This window comes from Piliocolobus tephrosceles, chromosome 16, assembly GCF_002776525.5.
Source record: "Piliocolobus tephrosceles isolate RC106 chromosome 16, ASM277652v3, whole genome shotgun sequence".
Classification (NCBI taxonomy): Eukaryota; Metazoa; Chordata; class Mammalia; order Primates; family Cercopithecidae; genus Piliocolobus; species Piliocolobus tephrosceles.
Genome location: NC_045449.1, coordinates 1324269 through 1344666, shown reverse-complemented (window position 1 = coordinate 1344666; position 20398 = coordinate 1324269). Strand labels below are relative to the sequence as shown.

The 20398-nt window shown below is 51.0% G+C and overlaps 2 protein-coding genes across 5 annotated transcripts in view; both read left to right on the top strand.

Moving 5' to 3' along the window:
- PITPNA (phosphatidylinositol transfer protein alpha) overlaps positions 1 to 12465 on the top strand; it is a 41246-nt gene extending 28781 nt beyond the window's left edge. Inside the window, exons 11-12 of the mRNA XM_023197929.2 lie at positions 8809 to 8875; positions 9902 to 12465. Coding sequence (XP_023053697.1) covers positions 8809 to 8853 — 45 coding nt within the window. The 3' untranslated portion in view covers positions 8854 to 8875; positions 9902 to 12465. The remainder of the gene's footprint in view (positions 1 to 8808; positions 8876 to 9901) is intronic.
- Positions 12466 to 13559: 1094 nt separating this feature from the next.
- INPP5K (inositol polyphosphate-5-phosphatase K) overlaps positions 13560 to 20398 on the top strand; it is a 23482-nt gene continuing 16643 nt past the window's right edge. For 2 of the 4 annotated variants that reach the window (XM_023197925.1, XM_023197926.1), the window contains exons 1-3: positions 13560 to 13985; positions 16639 to 16746; positions 17057 to 17165. In XM_023197925.1, coding sequence (XP_023053693.1) covers positions 13942 to 13985; positions 16639 to 16746; positions 17057 to 17165 — 261 coding nt within the window. In that variant the 5' untranslated portion in view covers positions 13560 to 13941. The remainder of the gene's footprint in view (positions 13986 to 16638; positions 16747 to 17056; positions 17166 to 20398) is intronic. The other 2 variants (XM_023197927.1, XM_023197928.1) reach the window with 2 other exon arrangements.

Below are 20398 nucleotides of genomic sequence, written 5' to 3'. Positions count from 1 at the left end.
ACTCGGTAGTTACAGTGAGGGAATCTCTATCTCAGGGTACTCGGTAGTTACAGTGAGGGAATCTCTATCTCAGGGTACTCGGTAGTTACAGTGGGCGGGGGAACCTCTACCTCAGCGCACTCGGTAGTTACAGTGAGGGAATCTCTGTCTCAGGGTACTCGGTAGTTACAGTGGAGGGAACCTCTACCTCAGGGCACTCGGTAGTTACAGTGGAGGGAACCTCTACCTCAGGGCACTCGGTAGTTACAGTGGAGGGAACCTCTACCTCAGCGCACTCGGTAGTTACAGTGAGGGAATCTCTGTCTCAGGGCACTCGGTAGTTACAGTGAGGGAATCTCTATCTCAGGGCACTCGGTAGTTACAGTGGAGGGAACCTCTACCTCAGGGCACTCGGTAGTTACAGTGGGCGGGGGAACCTCTACCTTAGGACTTGGAGTCTTTTCTTCGTGGAGGCTTCTCACTTTTCCTAGAGAGGGCTCCCCTGTCTCTTGCTGGGGGAGAGGCAGGCAGCCAGCATTCCGGAGGTCACACTGGGGAAGGTCCCAGTGGGCTCATTGTGCCATTGGTTGGCTTTAACTTGAATCCCCTCATATTCTGCCTGTTGCCCACCTTCCCGCTAGCAGCACCTGGGGTCCTAATGTCAGGGTTCTCTCAGTGCTTGAGACTGAACCTCCTGGCTTTTGCTGTGAAGGGAAGCAGGGTGGTTGCTTGACTTCCAGAGCAGGAGAAGGGAACACCAGGTCCTAACCATTCTCCATTGGACTTTCAAACAAGTCACCAGTTTTCAGCCACACCTGGTACTCCTGCCTGCAGCGGAACCTGGTGCTTCCCTACCTCAGCCTTTGCAGAACCTGCAGCTCCTTCTCGGCTCCCCATTCTCCAGGCACTTAAGCTTCTGCTGCTCTGCAAATTAGCTACTGACTCTTCTGTCCTTTTTCCATCTCCCAGAAGGTTGTTAACTGGCTCTTACCTGCTGTGGTGTCCTCTGTTCTTGTTGTCTTAATAGTTTTTATCTTTTTAAATTCCTTTACTGTCATGTCATAGGGTTTGGGGGAGGAATAGAGATAGATGCCTGTCTTCCATGGGCCGTGATTAACTGCACATTTGCAATAGGAATTATGACTGTTAGTCTCTACGCCAATACACAGTCGTCTAGTGCAGGCAGATTCTGTTTGTGAGTGATGAAGGGTCACTGTAAGGCCACAGCCACCACTGCTGTAACTCTAGTCCCTGTGTGGTGGACCCACCATTCTTGAATGAGGCTTAAAGATTTGGGAAGCAAGGGATCAAGAGATTAGTTCTTTGCCCTAAAAAGAAAAAATTTCTCGAACTAATGTGCCTGTAGGAAAGCAGTTTTTGTCTCTCTCTCTTTCTCCCCAGCTTGCCTTTTTTTCTCCCTTTCCCAAGCTCTTGCTCTCTTAAGAGGCCCATATTCTGAAAAATGGAAGGAGGTATCTTAAAGGTCATTTGGTCCAATTATATGTTCAGTGCTTGAGTCCTCTCTGCAACTTCCCTACCAGCCTATGCGTGATTACTGCCTGTAATGGGGAACTCACTGTCTCCCAAATATGGTAGTAATAAAAATGTTTGTATTATTAATAGAAGCTAACATGTATTGAGGACTTCCTGTGTGCCTATCATGTATGCTAAGAGTTTCACATGTATTACATCACCCAATTTTCATGGCAACCTATAACACAGGTATCAGTTTCATTTTATAGATAAAGAAACTGTGGCTCACAGAAATGAAGGACATTTTATAATTCACTGAACAAGAACCTCTTGGGTCTTTGGCCATTAACTCTTTTTTTGTTTTGTTTTGTTTTGTTTTGAGACGGAGTCTCGCTCTGTCGCCCAGGCTGGAGTGCAGTGGCCGGATCTCGGCTCACTGCAAGCTCCGCCTCCCGGGTTCACGCCATTCTCCTGCCTCAGCCTCCGGAGTAGCTGGGACTACAGGCGCCCGCCACCTCGCCCGGCTAGTTTTTTGTATTTTTTAGTGGGGACGAGGTTTCACCATGTTAGCCAGGATGGTCTCGATCTCCTGACCTCGTGATCCGCCCGTCTCGGCCTCCCAAAGTGCTGGGATTACAGGCTGGAGCCAACGCGCCCAGCGGCCATTAACTCTTTAGATAATGAGACTCAGAAAAGAGAATTCACTTAAATATTTTTAAGAAAACTTGTTTTCTTTTTTTTTTTTTCTTTTGAAACAGAATCTCGCTCTGTCACCCAGGCTGGAGTGCAGTGGTGCGATCTTGCTCACTGCAGCCTCTGCCTCCCTGGTTTAAGCAATTCTCATGCCACAGCCTCCCGAGTAGCTGGGACTACAGGTGCACGCCACCACACCCAGCTAATTTTTATATTTTTAGTAGAGACAGGGTTTCGCCATGCTGTCTGGGCTGGTCTCGAACTCCTGAACTCAGGTGATCCACCCACCTCAGCCTCCCAAGGTGCTAGGATTACAGGTGTGAGCCACTGTGCCCAGCCAAGAACCTAAAACTTTTTTTTTTTTTTTTTGGACAGAACCTCGCTCTGTCGCCCAGGCTGGAGTGGAGTGGCACCAGGCTGGAGTGCAGTGGCACGATCTCGGCTCACTGCAACCTCCACTTCCCAGGTTCTACCAATTCTCCTGCCTCAGCCTCCCAAGTAGCTAGGACTACAGGCGCACGATGCCATACCCGGCTAATTTTTGTATTTTAGTAGAGACGGGTTTCACCGTGGTGCCCAGACTGGTCTCGAACTGCTGAGCTCAGGCAATCCACCTGCCTCGGCCTTCTAAAGTGTTAGGATTACAGGCGTGAGCTACTGCGCCCAGTCTCTAAAACTTTCATAGGAGCTGCAGAGGCTGCAGGATCCCTGTATGTGAAGGACGACACTGCCCTCATGGAGTCTCTTTGTTTTTGAGACGGAGTCTTGCTTTGTCGCCCACGCTGGAGTGCAGTGGTATAATCTCAGCTCACTGCAAGCTCCACATCCCAGGTTCAAGGGATTCCCCTGCCTCAACCTCCCCAGTAGCTGGGATTACAGGTGCGCGCCACCACGCCCGGCTAATTTTTGTATTTTTATTAGAGATAGAGTTTCGCCATGTTGGCCAGGATGGTCTTGAACTCCTGACCTCAGGTGATCTGCCTGCCTCGGCCTCCCAAAATGCTGGAATGACAGGCGTGAGCCACCACACCCAGCCCCTCATGGAGTCTTCATTCCCTCCAACCTGCTGGCAGTGATGGCAGACCATTTGGAACATCAGCCAACATCCCCAATTATGGGAATACCTTTGTTTTCTTTCTTTCTTTTTCTTAAAAAAAGAAAAAACAGAGAGAGTCTCACTCTGTAGCCTAGGCTAGAGTGCAGTGCTGTGATCATAGCTCACTGCAGCCTTCAACTTCTGGGCTCAAGTGATCCTCCCACGTTAAGCTCCTAAGTAGCTAGGACTTCAGGTGCCCACCACTCCACCTGATTTTTTTATTTTCATAGAGACAAGATCTCAATATGTTGCTCAGGCTGATCTTGAATTACTGGTCTCAAATGATCCTCCCACCTTGGTTTCCCAAAGTGCTGGGATTACCATCACAAGCCACTATTCCTGGCCCTGTTTGCTTTTTAAATACAGTTTAGGCTGGGCATGGCGGCTCAAGCCTGTAATTCCAGCACTTTGGGAGGCCGAGGAGGGCTGATACCCGAGGTCAGCAGTTCAAGACCAGCCTGGCCAACATGGAGAAACCCCGTCTCTACTAAAAATACAAAAATCAGCCAGGTGTGGTGGCGGGGGCCTGTAATCTTAGCTATTCGGGAGGCTGAGACAGGAGAACCGCTTGAACCCAGGAGGCGGAAATTGTAGTGAGCCGAGATCACGCCGCTGCACTCCAGCCTGGGTGACAGAATAAGACAGGGTCTCACACTGTTGCCTAGGCTGGAGTATGGCAGCCTGAAATGCTTGGATTCAAGTGATCCATCCACCTCAGCCTCCCGAGTAGCTGGGACTACAGGTGCAGGCCACCATGCCTACCGAATTTTTTAAATTTTTAAAATTTTTGTAGAGACAGGATCTTGCTGTGTTGTCCAGGCTGGTCTCAAACGCCCAGCCACAAGTGATGCTTCCACCTCAGCCTCCCAGAGTGCTAGGATTGTAGGCGTGGGCCAACACACCCAGCCAGCTTCATTTCTGCACCAAACCTTTTATTTTGAAATGATTGACAGATTCACTTGCAGTTATAAAAAATAATGTGGAAAGATCTATGTATCCTTTACCCAGTTTTTGCCAATGGTAACATCTTTCAAAACGATAGTACAATTTTGTAGAATGTCTTTCAATGTGGATTTGTTGATGTTTCTGCACGATTAGACCCCACTGGTGTATCTGAAGCCTGAACGTCACAGACTGTGTTCTTTTTATCCTGTTCTGTGTCTTTCCGTCCAGTTACCGGTGAGGTACTGCTGTCCCCTTGAAGCACAACAAGGTGTTCTGGGTTTGGCTTGTTTTTTCATGACCCAGCTCTGTAACTGGCCACATCTTCAAGGAGCCCTGCTTCTGTATAGTAGAGAGGGGTGTTTGGAAATGGGATCTGGGTGCTGGGTGTGCCTATTTCCACTGGGGTACTGCAGCTGCCAGCCAGACCTTCTCATAGGATAGAGCTAGGAGACTTGTACATCTATAGTTATTTCCGTATCTGCATCATATATCATGTTCATACAAATGCATCTAATTACAATCTAATATCACAGGGTTGTCTTTTAAAAATATGACAAGCTGGCCATGCGTGGTGGCTCACGCCTGTAATCCCAGCACTTTGGGAGGCCAAGGCAGACAGATCACCTAAGGTTGGGAGTTCAAGACCAGCCTGGCCAACATGGAGAAACCCTGTCTCTACTAAAAATAGAAAATTAGCCAGGCGTGGTGGCGCATGCCTGTAATCCCAGCTACTTGGGAGGCTAAGGCAGGAGAATCGCTTGAACCTGGGAGGTGGGGGGTGCAGTGAGCTGAGATCGCGCCACTGCACTCTACCCTGGGTGACAGAGCGACAGAGTGAGATCCTGTCTCAAAAAAAAAAAAAATTTTCCAGTGGAGAACTACTGTCAGAGAGAGAATCTCCACAAAATGTGGCAGTATGAAATTTTCAATGACTAGAACACAATTCTGAAGTGGGCTGTGCCTTAAAATTCCAGGTTCTTCAGAGCTTCTATACAACATCTCCTTTGCTATAGGACAGTGTCTGGAATGAAAGAGTAACATAAATAACATTTGAAACGGGGTCTCAAATAATTTTTTATTGGCCGGGCGCGGTGGCTCAGGTTTGTAATCCCAGCACTTTGGGAGGCCGAGGCAGGCGGATCACGAGGTCAGACGTTCAAGACCAGCCTGACCAACATAGTGAAACCCTGTCTCTACTAAAAATACAAAAATTAGCCAGGCATGGTGCCGTGTGCCTGTAATCCCAGCTACTCGGGAGGCTGAGGCAGGAGAATCACTTGAACCCAGGAGGCAGAGGTTGCAGTGAGCCAAGATCACACCACTGCACTCCAGCCTGGGCAACAGAGCGAGACTGTCTCAAAAATAACAACAATAATAATTTTTTATTATATAACATAAATAACATTTGGAACAGCATCTCAAATAATTTTTTATCTCTACAATAGGTCCCAAAGATTGAATGCATACTCCATGTCAAGCACTCTGCTACGCTAAGTACATGAAATTTTTGTTTTTTTCTTTTTTGAGATGGAGTCTCGCCCTGTCGCCCAGGCTGGAGTGCAATGGTGCGATCTCAGCTCACTGCAACCTCTGCCTCCCGGGTTCAAACGATTCTCCTGCCTCAGCCTCCCAAGTAGCTGGGATTACAGGCGCCTGCCACAATGCCCAGATAATTTTTTTTAACATTTCTGTAAATAATCTGTTTATTTCACCTTTGCAATTTAAATAATATTGAACAATTTTTCAATAAATAATACTAAAAAAATCACAATGGTTGACATTTGTTGATGCTTGCTCTATGCCAAGCACTGTATTAAATCATGGCCATACATTATTTCTTTTAGTCTTAACAGCAGCCCTATGAATTTTTTTTGTATTTGTAGTAGAGACGGGGTTTCACCATGCTAACCAGGCTGGTCTTGAACTCCTGACCGCAATCAGCTGAAGATCTTAATCTTCATCACAACCCCATGTACTTTTATCTCTATTTTATTATTATAGAAAGTGGGGCTTAGGCCAGACACAGTGGCTCACACCTGTAATCCGAGCACTTTGGGAGGCTGAGGTGGGCGGACTGCTCGAGTCCAGGAGTGTGAGACCAGCGTGGGCAACATGGCAAAACCCCATCTCTAGAAAAAATACAAAAATTAGCCTGGCATGGTGATCGCATCACTGCACTCCAGCCCAAGTGACACAGTGAGACCCCGTCTCAAAAAAAAAAAAAAAAAGACCGGGCGCGGGGGCTCACGCCTGTAATCCCAGCACTTTGGGAGGCCGAGGCAGGCAGATCACAAGGTCAGGAGATTGAGACCATCCTGGCTAACACGGTGAAACCCCGTCTCTACTAAAAAGACAAAAAATTAGCCAGGCGTGGTGGCGGGCGCCTGTAGTCCCAGCTACTTTGGGAGGCTGAGGCAGGAGAATGGCGTGAACCCGGGAGGCGGAGCTTGCAGTGAGCCGAGATCGCACCACTGCACTCCAGCCTGGGCGATAGAGCAAGACTCCGTCTCAAAAAAAAAAAAAAGAAAGAAAAAGAAAAAACTGAGGCTTAGAGAGCAGTGCAGTAACTTACAATTAGTGATAGAGTCAGAATACAATCCAGGCCAGGCGCGGTGGCTCACACCTGTAATCCCAGCACTTTGGGAGGCTGAGTCGGGAGGAATACTTAAGCCCAGGGGTTCGAGACCAGCCTGGGCAACACAATGAGACCCTGTCCCCACACACACCAAAAAAATAAAAATTAAAAATCAGCCAGGCAGCCGGGCGCGGTGGCTAACGCCTAGAATCCCAGCACTTTCGGAGGCCGAGGCAGGCGGATCACGAGGTCAGGAGATTGAGATCATCCTGACCAACATGGTGAAACCCCGTCTCTACTAAAATACAAAAAAAAATTAGCCAGGTGTGGTGGTATGTGCCTGTAGTCCCAGCTGCTGGGGAGGCTGAGGCAGGGGAATCGCTTAAACCTGGGAGGCGGAGCTTGCAGTGAGCTGAGATCACGCCACTGCCCTCCAGCTTGGGGGACAGAGTGAGATTGTGTCTCAAAAAAAAAAAAAAAAAAGTCAGCCACGCATGGTGGCACATGCCTGTAGTCCCAGCTTCTTGGGATGCTGAGGCAGGAGGATCACTTGAGCCAGGGGGGTGGAGGCTGTCGTGAGCCATGATTGTGCCACTGCACTCCATCCTGGGCAACAGAGCCAGACCCTGTCTCAAACCAAACAGAATATAGTCCAGGGAGTTTGATTCTAGGAGCTGTGCTCTTAGGTGCTCAAAATTTGTTGAACATTATAAAGAACAAAAGTTGAGCAGAAAACTAATGGATAGTGAAGAAATACGTTATTGACATTCTTCACATGGGATAGAGTTTTCAAGTCGGAACTGATTTTAGAGAGACCACATCTGCAGCATCCCCAGTAAGTGATGTCTGCTTCTGCCTGGAAGGTGCCAGTGACAGGGACCACTCGGTGCTTCCAGAGAAGCCCCCATCCTGTTTTCCAGCAGCCTCGCACGTCTGTGGATCTGAGACCTGCCTCGGCACTTTCCACCTCTGCAGCCTTGTGCCTAGTTCTGACACCACATTGTGCCCACTTTTAAACAGGTCAGGAAAGGGAAGTTCTGTTCCTCTGCCAGGAGCGCTCCTCTCCTGGAGAACCACGGGATTTTCTCCCTCCTTTCTTTCAGGTTTCGTCTCAAACCTCGCTTACAGGCTTCCGTAACTACCTAAAATAGCACTTACCCACGGTCGGTCTCTATCCGAGGAGCCCAGAGTCCCAGCTGATAGATGAATGTGTGTTCTCTGCCCACCCTGCCCCAGAATATAAGCTCCTTGAGGAGAGAACTGGTCTGTTTAGTTCACAGCTAAAGATCCCCAGCTCTGGAAGTTCCTAGCACTAAAGAGATGCCTCACTGAGGCTGCATGCGGTGGCTCACGCCTGTAATCCAAGCACTTTGGGAGGCTGAGGCAGGTAGATCACTTGAGGTCAGGAGTTCAAGATCAGCCTGGCCAACAGGGTGAAACCCCGTCTCCACCAAAAATACAACAATTAGCTGGGCGTGGTGGGGCACACCTGTAATCCCAGCTACTCGGGAGGCTGAGGCAGGAGAATCGCTTGAATCTGGGAAGCAGAAGTTGTAGTGAGCCAGCATTGTGCCACTGCACTCCAGCCTGGGCAACAGAGGAAGACTCCTCACACACACAAAAAGATGTTTGGTAAGTATTTGTTGAATGAATAAGTGAATGAAACAAGAGAGGGGCAAAGTGTAGCTCACACCTGTGCTGTAATCCCAGCACTTTGGGAGGTTGAGGCAGAGGACTGCATGAGGCCAGGAGTCCAAGACCAGCGTGGTAAACATAGGAAGACCCTCACGCACACACACCTCTCTACCAAAAAAAAAAGAAAAAAAGGTGCTTCAAACACCGTGACAAAAGGAAGAGAACTAGAAATCATGGATGGTGAGGCCAGTGACAGACCTGGAAATGTATGGCTTCGCGTCCATATATAGAATTCTGTCCTTCAGTGTCTTGCTTTGTACACAAAATAGGACCCACCGATGGGCAGGACTGAGAAGGCAGGAGTTCCATCAGCAGCAGGAGCTTCCCATTTTTCCTGCTTTTTCTTTTCCAGATGAGACAAAAGGACCCAGTGAAAGGAATGACAGCAGATGACTAAAGCCACCCTTCCCCTCTGCACTGTATGTACCAAATTTCTCACTGTGTGTCACAGACACTAAAATCAGTTTGGGTTTCGAGGCCTCAGCAGCTCACTATGGAGTCAGAAAAGCTATTCCTCCTTCCCTCTAGTCATGATGGTTGCCATGCTAAACAGCTCTTTGCTTCCACTAGAAGAGATTATGGCTATTGGGACATTTCAGGGACGTCTTCCAAAGAACCACCCAGATAGAGACATGGACAGGGAGGGTGGTGGACATAGAAGGAAGTTCATCTGCTGCTAATCACTCTTCCCCTAGGCACCTTGATCCATCTCAAGTTGCAGCTGTCATGCTGGGCACTCCCTGGCCCTCCCACGCCAGTTCCTAGCTCCCAAAAGCTGCTATTACCTGCCCTTCCCCCTTGGAAAACTTGCTGGTCAGACAGCTTTTGTTAGAACCCACTGTTGTGTCTGGTTTTTCATTTCCTTCCTCTTCACACCCCCGATCCCGCACCAAGCTGCCCTCATCAGAGGCGGCGTCTTTCCGATGCTGGGAGGGTGTCTCTGCCCAGGTCACAGGCCAGAGTGGGGGCCCCTTGTTTCATGTTGTCACTCTTCCCCAAGCCTCTTCCTTCCATTAGCTCTCAGGGCTGGCTTCCCAGTGCCCTGTACACCGCCCGAGTCATGGGATTCCAGCAGCTCACAGCAGTCTAATCACTGAATGAAAAACCTGGCTCTGCTCCCAATTAGGCTCAGAGAGAAAATCATTTTTGCAAATAAAAACTGGCCTCTAACACTAAGAGGGTAAGGAGGGCCAGAGTCTCACCAGCAGTGATGCCAGGCCCTGCCTACTCTCCCTGCCCCATGTTCCTAAAGCAGCTTCTGGGAGGCAGGAGGGTGGAATTAGGTGGACTGCTGTGATGCCAGCTTCTCAATCACCGCTCGGGCCTCAGTGCCCTCCCCACTCTCTTCCCCACCCACCCACTGGCATCCCTCCTCCTTTTCAGGATGATTTACAATGTTTCTGTTTTCTCCTCTTGCTTCCTTAATACTTTTATTTTTCTTCTAGTTTTGCAAGACAGTGGTCAACAGGAAGGCCCAGCAGCTCCACCCTCCCAAGCGACAGGCCATCTTCAGACGCAGCCGTTCTGTGCCCATTCTTCAGGCAACTTTCGATCCCTTACTGTAGCTAATTCTAGATGCCCTTTAATATTGTGAACAAATAGACCGTCTGGTGTTACAGAGCCCGCGTGTGCAGGAGCCTGCTCCTCTGATACGTGGCGTGTAGGCTGCTGTATTTACAGCTCCTCTGTCTCTCTCCATTGTGTTCTGACCCATTTCTGTGTGTGCCCCCGGCCTTTATTTCCAAGTGATATTTTCAGTCTTTCAAATAGCTGCCTTTTGTGATGTGGTGATTTAAATGATTTAAGTTCATTTGTTCTCAACCTTGGGATAAACTGAGGTATTTTGCTTCCTGGGCAGATCTTTGCAATTTTGAGTGCTCATGTGGGGAGAGGGGATGAGCTAAAGATACAGTGTTTCCCCTGCCCCCCCCACTTCCACAAAATAGCAGTGTGGTTTTGCAGCTCTGACTTCTGCTCTCAGTAATCCATCGTTAGGGCACTCTAGCACTGTGGAGGTACCCAAGGCTCAGCCAGTCTCTATTTAAGAAAATTGAACAAATATGAATAACCCTGCCCCAATCACTGAATCTCTAGTTACTACTCTTAGAAACACCTGTGGCTTCTTGGCCCTCCTGTTGCCCACTCTGAATCTCTCTGCAGAACCTACAAAATCACCCCAGTCAACTCTCCACTTGGAGGGAATTCTCCTAGAATGTGGCCCCTAGAATTGAGTCGCCCCCTAGATGCCAACTGTCCGACCCCGAGGAGCTCTGTACGTCCCCGCTCCTCCTCTTCCCTTTGGGGCTGGTGCTGCCACTCAGCAATAATCCTCTTTTCTCTGTGCTTTCTTAGGTCCCTGTCCTCTGTCTTTGAGGCTGGTTAGGACACAAGAGTCCTGATCTTTCATGCTGCACAATATGAGCATGCAAAAAGCTTTTTCTAGCAGAACATGTTCCCTCGTCTCCAGTTGCCGGAAAGGAATTTGGGGATCAAGAACTTAGCCCGTCCTACCCCCATGTTGAGTTCTGTCCTGGAAAATCCAAAGCAAGTAGTGATCATAGTACAGAACCCGACCAAAGTAGGCTGGTGAGGAAGTCCAGGCTCCAGGGGAATAGACGCTGCCCAGTGTTCATAGCTTCCTACAACTTGGCAGAGCCTGAGTTTGCCTCTTAGTGGGAGAATCTGAGAGAGCTGTAGTGTCACCTGACAGTCCCCAAACCTTGTGAAGCACGTTGGCCTAAGTGTGCCATGACCCCAGCCCACGCTAGCCTGGGTGCATCTGCTAATGAGAGACCAAATCTTTGGGAAGCAAGAAGTGGGTGGGAGAATGTATCCTGTTTTTGTCAGTTTGTTTGCCTTACTCATTTCTAAGTGCAATAAGGGAGTGTCTCACAGGATTGCACCTGTGCCATCCTGATGGACGCTTCCCTGTGGCCCTCCTGGGGCAAGGGTGGACAGACTCAGACCCCCAGCATGGTTAGCTCTGACCTTCATTGAGGTCCCTTTGGAACCAGATGTCTTGTTACAGACACCTTCCTCTATGTGAGTCTCCTCACCTTGAGGGGTCTTTATTAATGCATCTGGGTAGCATCTCAACTGCTGGTAGCATTTATCTGACTTGGAAAGTTGGAGAAGAGGCATTCCTACTGGAGAAAAATGTAAATGTTTTCCTGTAAGCTCTGTATTAGCTATTAATTATATTTGTACTTAAAGATGTCCCTTCTTCATTCATCAACTAGGGGAAGTCCAGATGTGGGTTATCTCGAAACAGACAAACTAACATTCTAGGCAGACAGTTGTTTACGTGGTCTGACGGTCAGCAGCTGTTAGTCTCCTTCCTTTGGTTGTTGAGACCCACACATATCACTTTAGCTCTAACGAGGGCTCCTCCCACCTCCACCTGTTGCCCCAGTTGAAAAGCATCCATTATGAGCTAAGGTCAGCCTGGATCTGGAACTCCAGCCCACATAAACAAAGGAGGATGTCCCTGGTCTGTTCCATCCCCATGGATGGTGTTGCTGCTGGGCAACAGTCTTGGCTTCTTTTAAGTACCCCCTTTCCTTGTCAACACCCCTCCCGGCCCCGGCCCCAAACTGACTAGCACTCAGAGGGACTTACGATAAAGGCTCAGCTCCAGGGGTAGTACCTGAGTGTGTGCCATGCCGCTTCAGACCAGCTGCTTCCATTAGAATTCCAGGGTCACAGCCCCAACAGAAGCAGCAATGCCTCTGTAGGAGGGGTGCTGGGCTCTGGCCTTCTCATGCAGAGAGGTCTGGGACAGGGTCAGTATCGTGGGCATGTGTATAGCTTCCCAAGTTCTCCTTTACAGTCCCTACTGGGACTCCCTGACTTACTTTGGTTGGTTCCTAGTGCTACTTCTTTTACAAACTACACTTTGTAGAATTGATTAGATTACCTTGTTTATTTAATGTGAGTTTGTGCCTTTTTGTCTCAATCTTCCAATACAGGTATATTGAGAAAAAAGCAGTCTAATAAAATCCTAGACAGAGCTTTCTGGAGTCCAGTTTGGTGATGTCCATTTTCCAACTGTATATATCCTCAAACTTGCACTGATAACCCCCATTTTACCAGGGCAAGATTAGGAAGAGGTACCAAGATGTGTCTGAAAATTTCCCTTGTCAGTTTACTTATGCAAACATTGCACATCTGAATTGTAATTTGACCATTTCCTACTGACAGGATTTCCTTTTGCTTTTGTCTGCCTTCTCTTCACATCCTCCTCCTTATCCACCCTACCAAACAAGCAAAACATTTATTTAAAGTAGTGTTAGGCCAGGCGCGGTGGCTCACACCTGTAATCGCAGCACTTTAGAAGGCCGAGGCACGTGGATCACCTGCGGTCAGGAGTTCGAGAGCAGCCTAACATGGCGAAACCCCACCTCGGCTTTTTTTTTTTTTTTTTTTTTTTGAGATGAAATCTCGCTGTTGGGCAGGCTAGGGTGCAGTGGCGCAATCTTGGCTCACTGCAACCTCCGCCTCCCGGGTTCAGGCGATTCTCCTGCCTCGGCCTCCCAAGTAGCTGGAATTAACAGGCGCGCGCCATCAAGCCCAGCTAACTTTTGTATTTTTAGCAGAGACGGGGGTTTCACCATGTTGGCCAGGCTGGTCTCGAACTCCTGACCTCAAGTGATCCGCCCGCCTCAGCCTCCCAAAGTGCTGGGATGACAGGCGGGAGCCGCCGCGCCCGGCCTACCTTTCATTTATTGACGGCTAATTTTCCAGGAGTCCAGGAATCCCCAAACGTCCTCTATACCATAGGTAATCCAGTTTGGGGCAGAAAGCCGCCTGAAAGTGGGCGTGGAGAAGGGAGGCGCTGCAGTAGCGGCGTGAGCGCCACGGGAAGGGGGAGATTACCTGCAGCTGGGGGACGGGGGCGGCCGGATCCCAGGCAGGACAGTGGCTAGGCTGCGTGTCGCCACCCCCGACCCTCGTTTGCCCCTGGGTCTCTGGACGGCGGGGAGCCGGGGCGAAGACAACACAAGGACGGGGTTCTCGGATGCCTCGGGAGTGGGGCAGAGGCTGCGGCGGCTGCGGCGTAGAGACAACTTCCGCCGGAAAACGGTCCCTGGCGCGGGGCACGCTGGGAGCCGCGGACGGCGGGCGCGGGCTGGGCCGGGTCTGGTGGCGGCTGCGCACCCCGCGTTGTCTGGGGTACTGTTGCGTCGTGCGCTGATGACAGGCCCGACACGCCCCCCTGACGTCCGCGATCCGGTCTTCGCTCAGCCTCTCGCAGCTCTGCGCTCGTGGGAGAGTCCCGCCTCCTCCTGCGAACCGCACCACCCAGAGCCCGGGGTGCGCCCTTGGCCCATCTCTGACGGAAGCCGGGGCGGAAGGTCTGAGTCCGGAAGAAAAACAGCCCGCGACAGCGAGGCGTCCGACCGGCCGCCCGCAGGGCTGCTCTGGCCGGGACCCGCTGGCCGGGAGACGCAAACCTGCGGAGCAGCGCGCGGGGACGACGGCGGCCATGAGCTCGCGGAAGCTGAGCGGGCCGAAAGGCAGGAGGCTCAGGTGAGCAGACGCTGGCGGCAGAGGCAGGCCTGCTCGGGGGATCGCTGCCGCCGACCCCGTCGGGCTGCGGGCTGGGGGTGGACGCAGACCGGGAGACAAGGCACCAGACCTCCATGACTGCCTTTGGTTCAGGGGCGCTACCACCTTTTCCCACGCCTGTGTCAGGTGGGCTGTGTTGGGCCCGAGCCTCGCGCCCCCTCTAAGCCGAGGCTGCCAGGCTCGTTCCCACTGGGGCGCAAGCAGGTGTCCCGGTTGCTTTCTGGAGAGGACAGCCGTGTTGGGTTGTTTGAGGTTAAAGACATAAGGAGGCCGTCACCCTTCAGCTCTAGGTTAGAAATCTTGTTCCTGCTTCTCATCAGCACGTACATCAGGAGGTCTGCCTGATCCCATGGTGACCCCCGGGAATCCGAAATCAGATTGAGATAAGATCCTTTAGTGAAATGACTTAGCCTGGTCTCTTGCCTGCTCTTTCACGGGGAACAACGCTAATCGCCCACTTAGTGTAAGTCACGATGCTTGGATTTGCGGCTAATCGTCGGATTTGAGAAGGGGAACAAGAAATCCGGACTTTTGCTCTCCATCCTCTTAGAGTGAGTCTGGGAAAATAAGTCTCTTGAGTAAAAGGTCTTTTGTTCCTTAAGCCTCTGTCGGACAGCAGGGGGAGATCGTAAACAAATGAAGCACACAATCTCAGGCTGAGTGCCTGGGAAGGTGGTATCTGTACCGTGTTGTTTAGGCTAACAGGGAGGGACAGGAAGCTGCTTTAAACTGGCCAAGAATTTCTTGAAGTGCTTTTGAGAACGTCGACCTCTAAGAACAGGGTCTGTTGGAGAAGAGATGTTTTGGCATCATCTGCTCTTTTCTCCCGTCCCCCTGTATGTACCCTCTGCCATTCCACATCTCCAGCTGCAGCAGGTACTCCTCATCGTGTGCCTAGGACTCATGCCAGGCTGTTCCTGGTCTCTGCAGGGTCTGCAGCTCCTGCCTGCTCTGTGCTCCGCACAGTCTGGGGCTTCTTGAAGAGCTGCTGTGACTGACTGTTTTGCTAAAGACATCTGTACGTCTCTCCTTCCTCTGAGCCTCTGACTGGATCCCGTGTCATTGAGGCCCCTGATGGAGTTTTCTTGCTTCCCTAAGACTTGTAAGCTGAGGTGGAAAATGTTATCCAACTGATGACTTTTCCCGAGAGAGTACTTTTTATTTTTCACGGAATCCTACACAGACATAGAGCATAGACTCTTTTTTTTTTTTTTTTTTTAATTTTTGGAGATGGAGTCTCGCTCTGTCGCCCAGGCTGGAGTGCAGTGGCCGGATCTCAGCTCACTGCAAGCTCCGCCTCCCAGGTTTACGCCATTCTCCTGCCTCAGCCTCCCGAGTAGCTGGGACTACAGGCGCCCACCACCACGCCCGGCTAGTTTTTTGTATTTTTTTAGTAGAGACAGGATTTCACCGTGTTAGCCAGGATGGTCTCGATCTCCTGACCTCGTGATCCGCCCGTCTCGGCCTCCCAAAGTGCTGGGATTACAGGCTTGAGCCACCGCACCCGGCGAGCACAGACTCTTAAGAGAGACGTCAAGAAACCTGTTACTTAAAAACTTGGCTGGGCGCGGTGACTCAGGCCTGTAATCCCAGCACTTTGAGAGGCTGCGGCGGGCAGATCACCTGAGATCAGGAATTCAAGACCAGCCTGGCCAACATGGTGAAACCCCGTCTCTACTGAAAATATGAAAATTAGCCAGGTGTGGTGGCACACACCTGTAATCCCAGCTACTTGGGAGGTTGAGGCAGGAGAACCGCTGGAACCTGGGAAGCGGAGGCTGCAGTGAGCCGAGATCGTCCCACTCCGCTGCAGTCTGGGCAACAGAGCGAGACTCTGTCTCAAAAAAAAAAAAAAAAAGGGCCCTCTGAAGTGCTTGGCAGAATTGGTTTCCTCCCAGGATCTGCTAGGGAGGAGAGAGGAAGGGAATATGGTGGTGTTATCTCTTTCATTTTTTAAATTCCTCTGCCCTTGTAGTGTTGAGGCCTATCACAAGGTGAAATCTGAACCCCCAGGATCTTCCTGGTGGTCTTAGGAACACTTGGGGTGAGAAGTAGGGATGGGAAGTTGCTGACTGAGCCATAGATGATCACAGAGGTGTGTGGGTGGCTGGAGGAGCTGATGGAATTAATACATTCCTGGCAGTTCAGCTTCCTAACCCTTCCCTAGCCTGACCTGAAAGTCTTGGGCTCCCTTTGGCAACTCTGCTATATCAGCAGCACCAGTGCTGCCAGGTGTGGGCGGCTGTGAGCCAGCATGGAGGACCCAGTCCAGGGTGGGGATTTCCTGCTTCAGCAGAGAAAGGTAAGGACGGACAGCTGATGTATCCCCATTCCCTCCACTAGCGCAGAAACCCGCATTTCCATCATGAGTGTGGCGGATTGTGGTGACATGAGCAGGCCTAGACCCCGTGCACTTTCTTTTTTTTTTTTTTTTCTTTTGAGACAGCGTTTCACCATATTGGCCAGGCTGGTCTCGAACTCCTGACCTCAGGTGATCCGCCTGCCTTGGCCTCCCAAAGTGCTGGGATGACAAGCGTGAGCCGCGTGCCCGGCCGACCCCGTGCACTCTCTTACCCTCTTTCCTGTATGACTTTCCTCTGCATCCCTTCTGCAGCATACATGTCGTGACTTGGAACGTGGCCTCAGCAGCGCCCCCTGTAGATCTCAGTGACCTGCTTCAGCTGAACAACCAGAACCTGAATCTTGACATATATGTCATTGGGTAGGTATCTGCAGGCTCCTTCGCCCTTCCCTGACCAGTCCCAGGTTTCCATGTGGGAACCACTGTGACCTGCCCTCCTCCGCTCTGGAGTATGAAGGCCTGGAGCTTTCAGCCTGCTTCAGGGACAGTCCCGTGTCTCTGATCCTGGGTCAGCAACGGCAAAGGGGGCTGGAGATCAGCCGGCAGGGGAGGGAGACCTCACGGCCATCAGAACTCAGGGCTGGAAAGTCTGTGAAGACGGTGTTAAATATCTGTGGCAGGGGAAGTAGCCTGGAGGCCAGGGGCCAAGCCTCTGAGCTGGCACGGTCAGTTTGCAGGAACTGAACTCTGGGATCATAAGCCTCCTTTCCGATGCTGCCTTTAATGACTCGTGGAGCAGTTTCCTCATGGATGTGCTTTCCCCTCTGAGCTTCATCAAGGTAACTTGCCCGTCCATGGGCAATCGACGACTGTGTTTTCACGTCTCCACTCACCCCCGCTTGTTTGGTCTGATGTGTCCCTCTTACTCCTACTCAGCCTTTCATGCTGTTTCCCATTTGTTTAAAGGGCTAAACCTCACTTGCACCTGGACCCCTGGGGCTCCTGCCTGCCTTCGCCTTTCTGAGGGAGCTGGAGCTGAGCTGAGTTTCCAGGGGTTAGGTTAACACCTGGATATGTTTCAGCTTGGGAAGATTCTGAGAGAAGGTGCAGCAGGGCTTGTCAACACCTCGGTGCTGGCCCCCGCCCCAGCCAGCAGTCTCTGCTCAAATGCCTGTCCTGAAGTCTCTGAGTATAATAATACTGCTGTCATTTATCAAGTGCTTACTTGGTGTTAAACGTTTATCATAAGTAGCTCTTTATATTATACATGTTATTTTAAAATCTTAACAAGTGTGTTGAAATAGAGGTATTTTACAGAGAAAACCATGGCTCAGAAGTCACATGCACTATCTGGGATTTGGATCCAGGTCTTTCAAACTTTATCACCCAAGTTCTTAACTGCTAATACTTTATTGCTATGCTGGTGAACTCTAAGACCAACAGATCTTAGACATGGCTGGCCTGCTAGTTTGATAGGGTATCCTCAGGTCGTACGGGACGTGCACTTCAGATTCTGAGGGTCCAGAAGTTAGGAGAGGGGAGTCAGGTGTGGTGGGTAAAAGTTCTTAGTCTGAGACAGCAGTATACCCTGGGGTGTCTTTAGACTGTAGGAGAGTACACAGGAAGGCCCTAGGTTGCTGGATCTTCACCTTGGTTCCGCCCTGCACACCCGAGGGATGAAACCCTCCCGTTCACAGCACCTGGTGTACAGCTGCTTAGAAATACCAGAATTCCCTCTTTCCCCTTTCCCGGATGACTCCTTCTTCAGAATGGATTCAGTCAGCCTAGTTTGCCTGGGGGTACTGGGGCAAGAGCCGTGTGTCCTTTGGAGGGGGAGCAGAATGGGTAGGAAAGAATCTAAGGTTTAGAGCTTCTGCGGATAGAAAATGCCAGCCAGAGTCCTTGGTTCCCTCCAAATCAAACCCAGAGGCCTCCTTCTGTAGATAGGGAGCTAGATCCTTACGGAGGACAGAACCACTTCTCTCTCACCCACCACTCCCTTCGCAAGACTGCAGGCCTCCTTGCTTCTTGGCTGACTGGCAGAGGGTTGGTAGGATGGAACTGAGTCAAGGAAATTAGCTCAGCTTGTGGCAGAGACACAGCTCTTTCTACCCATGTGGACGGCCGAGATTGGGAGGCCAGCCTGAGGGCCTGGCACCCAGAACGGATGCCCTTCTTTCCCCAGCCAACAATCAGGGTGGATAGGTGAGCTCTGTGTAAGCCTCTTCTTAGGTGTGCATTTGCCAGCTATAGACTGAGAAGGACTGACCCCCTTCCACTGCTCCAGGGCCCCCAGCCACCTCCTGCTAGTCCTTTCTTTGCTCCTCCTACTTCATTTCCTCCAACTAGAACTTTCCCTAGAACTCTCCTGCTTTTCCCACAGCCCCACCCTTTCTCCCAGTCTGACTCTGTCCTGCCCCGACCCCGCCCTCCCCGCCCCCACTTTCCTGCTGCTCCTTCACAAAGTGCGCCAGTGTCTTTGTGGTGGAACCCGGTGGCCTAAAGCTGCTTCGTGGGTGGGGATTAAGCCTGAAACTTTTCCTGAGTCTTTATCAGTCCCCTTGCTTTCAGTCCTGACCCTGGGAGTCAGCCCCTCATGGTCCAGCCCGTCCTCCATCCCTGTTGTCCTGTGTGCTTGGGTGGGAGAGAGAGAAGACTGGGGAGGATGGTCGGCTTGAGGACACGTCTGTAGCAACCTCTGGCCAACCTGAAGTTCTAATGCCTCCCTTGCCCAGTGCTGGGTTTGAGGTTCCCCCTGCTTTGACTCCGCTCTGCTAGGGCTCGTGGCCTGCAGGATCAAGTTTCATAATTCCTGGAAGGCCCCAGTACACGCTCCCCACCCGGGGATTTCCTCCTTGGCCTCCACACTTCATTCTCCGGAAACAGCGACTCGGGTGCTGGTTGTAGCCAGCCTGAACCTGAGAGGGAGAGCTACTGGCTGCGGCCCATTCCCACCCCACCTTTGGCAGCTGCAGATAGCAGGGATCTTGGCAGTCCCAGCCCTTTGCTGTTGTTTTACAATACAGGTAGCCCTCCTGGTCCCTTAGCCTCCCTAAATCTTAGTCCCTCATCTGCAAAACAGGGACAGTGATTCCTTCCAAGGTTGACAGGAGTAAATGAGAGAGGAGGCACTTGAGCTGCTGTTCGCTCTGCTCCCCAGCCTGTGAGCATCTTGAGCTGCTGTCACTCTGCTCCCCAGCCTGTGAGCCTGTGTCCTTACCCACTGGCATTCCCTGGGTATTGCCTTCATGGACACCCGGCTGCACGCAGTATATAGTTACGGGGTTTGGGGGAAACATTTTCTTATTTTCTTTTCACCGAGCTATAACGTACACAGAAAAGCATGTAGAAATTCAATGTACACTTTGATGGATTTTTACACATACCCATGTTACCATCAGCCACATCTAGATAAAGAGCAGACCGGACACGGTGGCTCACGCCTGTAATCCCAACACTTTGGGATTACAGAAGCAGGCAGATTGCTTGAACCCAGGAGTTCAAGACCACCCTGGGCAACATGGCAAGACCCTGTCTCTACAAAACAACAAAAATAGCCGGGCATGGTGGTGCGCACCTGTGGTCCCAGCTACTCAGGAGGCTGAGGTGGGAGGATTGCCTGAGCTGAGGATGTCAAGGCTGCAGCGAGCCATGATTGTACCACTGCACTCCAGCCTGGTAGACAAAGCGAAATCTTGTCTCTAAGAGGGAGAAATGGGGGCAGATGGTGGATAAAGAACATTCCCAGGGAGGGAGGGAGGGAGGGGGATAAAGAAGAGCATTTCCAGCACCCTGGAAACCTCTCATGTTCCTTCCTTTACTTTTAAGAATGCTTGGCCTGGCGCAGTGGCTCACTCCTATGATCCTAGCACTTTGGGAGGCTGAGGTGGGCGGATCACGAGATCAGGAGATCAAGACCATCCTGGCTAACACGGTGAAACCCCATCTCTACTAAAAATACAAAAAATTAGCCGGGCGTGGTGGCGGGTGCCTGCAGTCCCAGCTACTCGGGAGGCTGAGGCAGAAGAATGGCGTGAACCCGAGAGGTGGAGCTTGCAGTGAGCAGAGATCC